Source organism: Centrocercus urophasianus, unplaced genomic scaffold (assembly GCF_019232065.1).
Source record: "Centrocercus urophasianus isolate 14NV4802_14NV808 unplaced genomic scaffold, USGS_Curo_1.0 seq_14, whole genome shotgun sequence".
Classification (NCBI taxonomy): Eukaryota; Metazoa; Chordata; class Aves; order Galliformes; family Phasianidae; genus Centrocercus; species Centrocercus urophasianus.
Genome location: NW_024884586.1, coordinates 29,132,162 through 29,141,087, shown reverse-complemented (window position 1 = coordinate 29,141,087; position 8,926 = coordinate 29,132,162). Strand labels below are relative to the sequence as shown.

Genomic DNA, 8,926 nt, shown 5'->3' with positions numbered 1-8,926 from the left:
GATTCTGTGATTCTGTGATTCTGTGATTCTGTGATTCTGTGATTCTGCAAATGTATTTTAGTTGCTTTTTTAAAATTGCAGAAATCAACATTGAACGTTGAAATAGAAATCTTGACAAATATTGGTTCGACTGAATACGTACTTACCTTCAAGATGTGTTACAGAGAATCCTCTTGCTGTTTGACTTAGAAATACCAGCTTTTTAAGGAACCCATCTTTCTTAAACTTGACAAACTTAGATAGGAAGAAAAAGCGTGAATAGATTGAAACCAACATTATCTTCAATGCAGTGAGGGATTAATGCTTCTTGTTTCTCAAAGTGAGAGACTTGGCATTCTACACTCAGAAGAGCAAAATCTGGTAATAGAAGTTTAACTCAGGTTATACTATGCATGATAAGTACTGTATTATTGATAAGTGACACGTGTGTGTCGTTAATTTGATGTCATATATATTTGCTAGAATATTGCTGAATTTTCTTTTATTTAATGGAAGAATATGATAGGTATAAAGGACAGTAGTAAATCAGAGTAGTCTGACTCTGGGTGCATGGTGCTCTATTTGCTTTAATGCAAAGCTCAGTTAAGTAGAGAGCAGGAAAACTTGTTTAGAAGCAGCAAGTTTTGGTATGTCTTTATATATCTAGAATTTAAAAAAAAAAAAAAAAGCTACTATTGCTTCCAGCAAAAGAAGTAACTTGATATATGAATTTGTTTTTTCAGTTGAGTGTTCGTGGGAAAAATAAGAAAGAGAAACTGGAAGACTTCTTTAAAAATATGGTGAAATCAGCTGATGGTGTCATTGTTTCAGGAGTAAAGGTAGTTGCTGCTTAATGTATCAAGATTAGAAATGTATTAACATTGTCTTTCTCTTTCAACATTTCCTAATGTTGAAATAATGTTTTTATAACTAAAATTCTGCAGAAGCTGTTTTTTGGTCTTTTTTTTTTTTCTTTTTTCTGATATTAACTTTCCATTTGCAAGCAAATTAATGGAAGCTGAAGTTCCTAGTAATAAAATCTTGAATTTCAAATTTTCTGGACGGAGGGTGTAACACTGGATTAATTTTGAGATGGAGAAAAAATATGAAGTTAAAATAACCAGCAGAGGTTACTCGAAAAGCACATTGTTCAAAGCCTGTATTGTAGTCTATTAGGTATTATTAAGTATCCGTGCTGTTTTAAAGTTCTACTTTAAGCCACATATCTTAAAAGGTAATATAGTAACAATTTAAATGTACCTACATTTGCGACCTTAAAAGAAATCTGCCATAAAGGTCAGTGCTGCAAGTTTGTATTGTCTGTATTGTTACCATTTCATTTGCACCACTGATTTATCTTACTATTCCATCCTGCCTGTTTCTTGGTTAGTGTCCTTGATTAGGTACTTGACATTTATCCTGTATTTCTATCAACAAAGTGATCGGTAGTAGTGAACTGATTTTCTTCGCTTCTGGTTTAGTTACTTAGACCTTTGAAATGCTTGTTACAAATTTGTAATAAAACATGAGATCATGATTAAATAAGTAAGGATGAAAACAGTTTACGTGAATGTTTTAGATAAACATAGATTTCATGTCACAGTAACAGCAGTATACCCGCATTTTCTCAGTGCGATTTGCACAATACAGAATGAGTGAAATCTGAGGTCTTTTTAAATCGTCTTTTTTTTTCTTTCCCAGGATGTGGATGATTTCTTTGAACATGAAAGGACGTTCCTTGTAGAATACCACAACCGAGTCAAAGATGCTTCTGCCAAATCTGATAAAATGACAAGATCACATAAAAGTGAGTTATTTTTTCTGAAGGAGAGCTGTTCTAGAATACACAGAAATGATTTGTGAAGAGCAATAGTTTTTACTTTTTAACAAGATGAATTTCTCAAAGTGTAGTCTTCTGGTAGTGAAAAACAAAGTTTAATATTGTTTTAAAATTTAACCTTTGCTATAGTAGTCTGGATGGAGTATGAACAGCGTGTTTCAGTGCTGAAGGTCTCTTCAGTCCCTTTGGAGAGAAACAGAACTTCATGTACTTTTTTTTGAAGACTGATTCTTAGACTTTAAATTGTGAAGTGGGTAATAGAGCATTAGTAGTGATTTTACTCCTAATGAAGTTGCTCTCTATTAGTTAGCTTGTGGTTATCAGAGTGCAGTTTCTTAGCACACTAGGAATTGCATTGACTTACTGAGTAACAAACTCCTGTTTGGGCTATTAGTTATAGTCTGGGAGATCTGATTTCCATTTTTCAGCCTTCTAGACTGGGGATTGGAATTTGTATTCAGTAGCTTGGTTTGCAAGACCCCTGTTGTTGCTGAGGTGAGATTCTGTGTTTAGTTGCTGTTGATTTTTCTTCCAAAGCTGAATGCTAGCTAATGTTATTTTTTGAAGCTGTAGATAATTTTCTCAATTGCTTTATGCCTATTTGAGAAAATAGGAAACCTTTGCTTTAGGAAAATATAATTGTGTTTTGAGAAAACTATGACAAGCTTGACTTTCATTACCCTTGATTTCAGTTTTTCAGACTCAAACCCTATATGTCTAATGGCAATTTCTATGAAACACCAGTGGGAATTCCCATAACTTGAGAAGCTTATTTTGGAAATGGGCAATCTGTAATTCATTGATCTACAGAGAACTTCAAAGCTAACAGTGCAAATGTCTTCCTATTTCCAATGTATTTGATGTTTAAGTGTGAAATATAGTCGACATTAATTATCTATAATTAACAGTTAGTTAACCTATAATAACCTTAAACCCTTCTTCACTGTGACCAGCAATGCTAATTAGCTTGGAATATATGGAGAAATAAATTGGATAGATGGTGACCCACTCAATCTTCTGAACAAAAGTCCAAGCTTAATGATGAGAATTGCTTCTGAAGAAACAAGAAAATTAATTCATATGTTTAGGGTAGTTCATCTAGAAACTTTGAAAATGTAAGCATTTCTGTGAACAACAAAAACAAGAAACAAATATAGTTTCCTATTCATTGGTTGGATCTGTTGAGTTCACACTAGAAGTTTTTAAAGGAGCAATTTGTGTGTAGCAATATCTCACTAGTCAGATTAGGCAGCCTTCTTCACAAACTCTGCTTCTGATTTTGTTTAAAATGTTTTAACTCCAGTTCCTCTTCAACTAGTAACTAATTATTGATGGGTAAGGGTTTCCTGAAAATTAAACACATGCAAGAAAAGATGTGTATATAGCACTGTATTTTGATAGTTCACAGTTGATATGTAGTGTAATACCCTGAAGCACATGGATTTTTCTTTTTTTTTTTTTTTTTTTTTTAAATAGTTCTGGACTTCAAATTTAACTCTGAACATCAACTGTTGATTCTGTAAGTTTTCTAAATAAAACTTAACAATGTTGCACAATAAACATACTCAGCAGGTGCTAGTTGTAATTTATCTAGGGATATTCAATACAGTCTTTGCAGTTTGGAGCCATGTTTGTTGTGTGAAGTTCGTAATACATGACATAAATTAAATTTTATTTCTGTTTTTGTATTAAAGCATGCTCCTTGTAGGAGGAAAAACAAAACAAAAGCCAGAACTCTTGAAGAAATAAAGGAACTTGATTTCCAGAAAGGAGAGAAATTAAATAGTAAAACTACTGCTTGTTTTTTTCCTAGATGTGGCGGATGACTATAATAGAATTGGTTCTTCATTATATGCATTAGGAACACAGGACTCCACAGATATATGCAAGTAAGATTTTGTTAATAGCTTACAGGGGAATTTGCTAAATAGCAGTCTTAATGATGACCTGCTGAGTTTGGTAGCACTATTGTTATGAGAAGAACAGAGTTTATTGCAGATGTATCCTGTTAAGGGATTTTCTTCACTAGCATTTATGTTCTGTAATGTGAGACTGCTTTAATATTACTGCTTTAATAATTTCCTGGGAAAAATGCTATTGTTTTCTGTAGTTTGTAGACAATGATACCTCACAGAACAGACAAAGCCTCAACTCTCACTTTTAAAAAAAGCTTTTAAAGTGCTTCAGTGAATGCAACAAGGGCGTATCGCAGGTCTGAGTGTACAGATTTCTTGGACGTTCCTGTAACAGCATCTTGAAAGATAACCTTGCTGTTCTGGCAACTTATTACTGCCTTTAGGAAAGTAAAGGAATGGAAATTCTGAAAGCTTTGAAAATAGCAGGAGGTTTTTATGTGCAGATATGTTTTTTCACTCTTTCAGTGGTTTGCTTGAATGTGAACTGTTTGATGTATCTGAAAGTAAAAATTAACTAGCTAAAGATGTTTGTTAATGCTTGTAAACATTTACTAGTGTTACAATAGATAGGTGTGTAAGAACGGTGACTTTTTTTGTCATTTTACCTGATTTATAATTATATATTTCCAAATGTTGTGATACCTTACGGATTACTGTAATGATTATAAACAATTACTTTGTTTATAATAATGAGATTTGATGTAGTCTGTTAGAGTCTGTCAGGAATCACATCTGTTCCCGTGTCAAAATGAAACTACTGTAATTCAGTCCACTGTTGTGAAATGTGTGTATCATCTCCTGTGATGAAGGTGTGCTGCTTTTCAAGCTTACTGAATTCCAAGTAGGGCATGCATTGTGTTTACTGTTTAGAGAAAAGTTATGAAGGAGAACTGGTAACTGTGTAGACTGTTAACCAGGATGCTGGTATTTTAGGTTTAATTTCTAGAAGTTAAAGGATCTCTGAGGAGCTGTTAAATTATTCTGCAGTAAAATCCATCCCTACATTACACTTTCTCTCTTTACCTTTTCTGAAGTTGTACAATTCCTAAATGTTTGAAGTACTGCAGTTTGAAATTCCTAATGTTCTTTAGATTATGTAAATGACAATTATAAGCAGTGCATTTACAGTCTTTGTTGCCATACCCAGACATATTTTGATTTATAGAAAGCTGATTAGACTGTTCAATAATGTAATATAAGCTCTTTCCTTCCTACAGGTTCTTTCTGAAGGTATCGGAATTATTTGATAAAACAAGGGTATGTATCTTGAAATCTTTGTAGATGTATTCTTTGTATCCATCTTTGAAGGACCAGGATATCTGGCGTTAATTATGCATTAGAATGGAGGTGTTTTATGGATACTGTGATATTGAATATGTAAGCAGCATGCGTTCAGGAATGAAAAAGCATGAATTTTTCAGTCATCTGTTTGTAAAATGATTGATTCTTAGGAGTACTTGGTCTACTAAATTTATGGCAGTCTTCTCTTCTGTGTAATAAGTAAGTAAAGGCGCTGTGCCTCTGAAATGCTTAGAGTGCTTTTCATACTTCGTGTTGATTATCATAGAACTTATTAAGGAAAAAAAGAAATGTAACCCTTAATAATCCTTAATTAAAAAAAAAAAGAAGTGGTCGTGTTGCTTGTTTCTGAAGTTAAGACCTGTTTCTACACATGCGTGTCACAAATTAGGAAATGTTTTGAATGAAAAGTGTTATTTTCCTAAACAGAAACATTGTATTTAAGTAGGTACTTTGAAGGAAATGGAAATTCTGAGATAACTTGCTTTGACCTCAAATGTTAGGTTTTAGAATTTTTTAACTTAAGATTTTAAAAATGCATTTATACACCCTAAGTTCATAGAAATGTCTGTTTTAAGTGCAGTAATGCAAAACGGAAATTTTACAGAGTAGTATTTTGAACCATTTAATGCAGTTCAGTTACACAGTTGCTCTACTAAAGTAGAGCCTTAAAATTTGTTTTCATTTGATCTTGAAGACTACACTTGTACAAGTCTTCATACCAGATAAGTTTTTGTTTCTCTTTTATATTTTTTTCCTAGTATATAATAATAATAATAGGAATTGGGGAAAAAAGCTTTTTTTATTTAAAATAGAAAGCCAGTTGTCACATTTTAATAGAAAAGACTAATACAGTTTCCCTTTTTGCATGTTTAAGTATTGTATCACAAATGCATGATTTACTTTTGAAGAAGACAGTGTCTTGCACTGTTGCATAGTTCATACTGTATTTACATCATACAAATATATGTCTGATATTTGGATGTTTAAATCAATGTTTTTACTTACTGTTTTTTTTTCCCCAGAAAATAGAGGCCCGGGTATCTGCTGATGAAGATCTTAAACTTTCTGATCTTCTGAAATACTACTTAAGGGAATCTCAAGCTGCTAAGGTAAACTTACGTTTTGTGTTTGGTGGATTGGATTGGTGTCACTTTTTTTTTTTTTTTTTTTTTTTTTTTTAATAAAGGGTGGGTGGTGGGAGAAATAGACTGCTTTTTTTTAAATGGAGAGGTTGAAATAATACCACCTCCAGCCTTCCGTTTTTCCTTCAACTGTGCAAATTTTATCTCTGTTTTATGTAAGAAATAGCAGTGCAGTTGTTTGGGCTGTATGAACCACTTGTCAAGGCTAAAACGTGCAGTGTAATTAAAAACTGTAGAAGAGCACTTGATAAATTTGTCAAGCTGTAGACTGCAAGCAGATTTGTTTTGTTCCTTTTAATATTGAAGATAAATTCTCCGGCTCTCTGCAAGCGCTGATACAAAAATGTGGGCAGATTGGATATTCTGTACCTAAAAAGACTCATTTTTATTGCTGCTTGATGTAAGATGATTAAATAGTAGAATATGGAAGCATTTGGCAGAAAGTGTCTGTATTTAGATCACACCAATAGCTGCTGCACAAAAAAAAATACTGCTATTTCTTAAGCCCTGTTTATATTTAGACTACAGATCAGAAATACAGTTTGTTTCTAATCTAAGAAGCTGTTAAATTTCCCATGATTGCCTTCTCTTAGACTTTTTGCAGTATCATCTAAGCCATCTGGTGCTAGCTTCTGTCAGACAAGATGCAGACCAAACAGTATTAAATTGCATGCCTGATCCAGCGTGGACGTTTCTGTGACTTGCAGGATGAAATACAATGAATGAAAATAATTTAGTTAGATATACGGGAAGAAAGGTTAATTTTAATCTAATTTTCTTTATCACTTTGTATATGCTAAAATGTTTGAGTACATTAGTGTAAGTTCTGTATGGCCTTTATCCTTTATAGGATCTCCTGTATAGAAGATCTAGGTCACTAGTGGATTATGAAAATGCTAATAAAGCATTGGATAAAGCAAGAGCAAAAAACAAAGATGTGCTGCAAGCTGAAACTACTCAGCAGATATGCTGTCAGAAATTTGAGAAAATATCTGAATCGGCAAAACAAGGTATTTGGGTGGCTTTTGATTCTGTGTTACTACTTGAAAAATAATGGAATTTAAGTTAATGTTAATGAGATTAAGATTTTGTTCTGCATTTCCTAAGCAAAAATGTTATTTTTTTAATTAGTATTTGCTTATTTTGGACAGTTCAAATGATATTTTCCTTCGGTTCTGATTGCTTCATTAGTCAGTAATATCAATGTTGTAATTGCTTGGCAGAGCAAAGTCTAGGTGCAGATCATCTTTTATCCCTCTCTTATTTGCATAGACTAAGATATAAAAGGGCAGTTGCTGTCAGTAAAGGCAAGCCTGATATTTTTGAGTACTGTTAAAATTCACCTTTTGGTTTTATGCAGTCTGTTGCAACAATGATAGTAAGTAAGGGAGGGTTTATGAAATGAGGTTTTACTTAAGATGATGTTACAGTAATTATGAAGGAAGGCAGTATTTTTTACATGTTGGCCTCTTTCCTGGAACTGTACTGCTTTTCAGGCTTAGATTGTTGTGGGTAAGTAGTAATCTGACTCATCTGGGACAGATTCATACAAGGTTCTTCTGTCTTCATCAGTTAAAGGAACTGTTTGACCCTGTAAATCTGGCTAATTATTCTTCTAGATGAGACATCACTAAGCTCTTTCTTGAAGGAAAGTCGAGGCACTAGCAATAATAGTGTTAATGAATCCAATCTTATTTTATATAGAATTGATAGACTTCAAGACAAGAAGAGTTGCAGCATTCAGAAAAAATTTAGTGGAACTAGCAGAACTGGAATTAAAGCATGCTAAGGTAATTATGGTCCTTTTTTGGCCTTTATTTCAACTGGCTTTAAGCATTAAATGCTTGAATAACCAAAACGCCTGCATTAGTTTTGTGTGATACGCACTCCTACGTCCAGGGAGAGGAGTCTGATGATAAGCATCTTCCAGAAATGTAACCTTTCCACAACTATTTAAAATAATAAGAATAATATCAGTAAAATATATCTGAGGGCCTGGTATGAGTTGTCTTTAGAAAACTTATGCCCTTGAAGACAGTGTTGACTGTGTCTTTATGTTTCGCTAACTCTTTGGTATTTATTGCTTTAGCATGAGTACCTGCCAGTTTTTAAAATCTCATCTCATGATTTTTTTTTTTTTTTTTTTTTGTGAGATAGGAGGTGTTTTTTCCTGTTATCCAGATGCTGGGGACTTGATAAGTAGGACAGACTTAAGCATGAGATCATACGAGACTTGTATGAAGTCAGGAACTAAAGTCAGATCAGTTCTGTGTGTATACTTTTGGAACTCTTTTTGCCTTCAACTAAGCAATGCTAACAAAAGATTTTATTTAGCAGATGCATAGCATAATGTGTAGGTATACTTTATTAGCAGATAAGACTTCTTTAACAGTGGAGCAAGAGAATGTTGAATTAAATTATTATTTTTTAAAAAATTAGTATTTTAGGCCTGTTCTGTGTTTCTTAATAATTTTAAGCAGCTGTAGTTTACATGTGTTCAAGCACGTTGTGCAAAAGCTACTCAGTGTGTTTAAACCTACTTAGTATTTTACCATTGGATTTTGGGGCATTCTTTTGTTGTGCTTTCATGTTCAAGAAGGGAGGACTGATGGTCTGAAATTTGGTGAAACTTCTGAAGTATACTTAAAACATTTAGAGCCTTGGCTGCACTTCGTGTTATGACAGGAATTTTAACTGAGCTACCTCCCTCAAAAAAAAAAAAAAAAAAAAAAAAAAAAAAAAAACAA

General features: G+C 33.1%; 1 protein-coding gene across 1 annotated transcript in view; it reads left to right on the top strand.

The window, feature by feature from the left end:
- The window catches only part of SNX6 (sorting nexin 6), a 24,515-nt gene that overhangs the window by 11,357 nt on the left and 4,232 nt on the right, over positions 1-8,926 (top strand). The window contains exons 7-13 of the mRNA XM_042814414.1: positions 723-818; positions 1,681-1,786; positions 3,633-3,708; positions 4,953-4,992; positions 6,060-6,146; positions 7,030-7,189; positions 7,884-7,969. Of these exons, the coding sequence (XP_042670348.1) occupies positions 723-818; positions 1,681-1,786; positions 3,633-3,708; positions 4,953-4,992; positions 6,060-6,146; positions 7,030-7,189; positions 7,884-7,969 (651 nt within the window). The remainder of the gene's footprint in view (positions 1-722; positions 819-1,680; positions 1,787-3,632; positions 3,709-4,952; positions 4,993-6,059; positions 6,147-7,029; positions 7,190-7,883; positions 7,970-8,926) is intronic.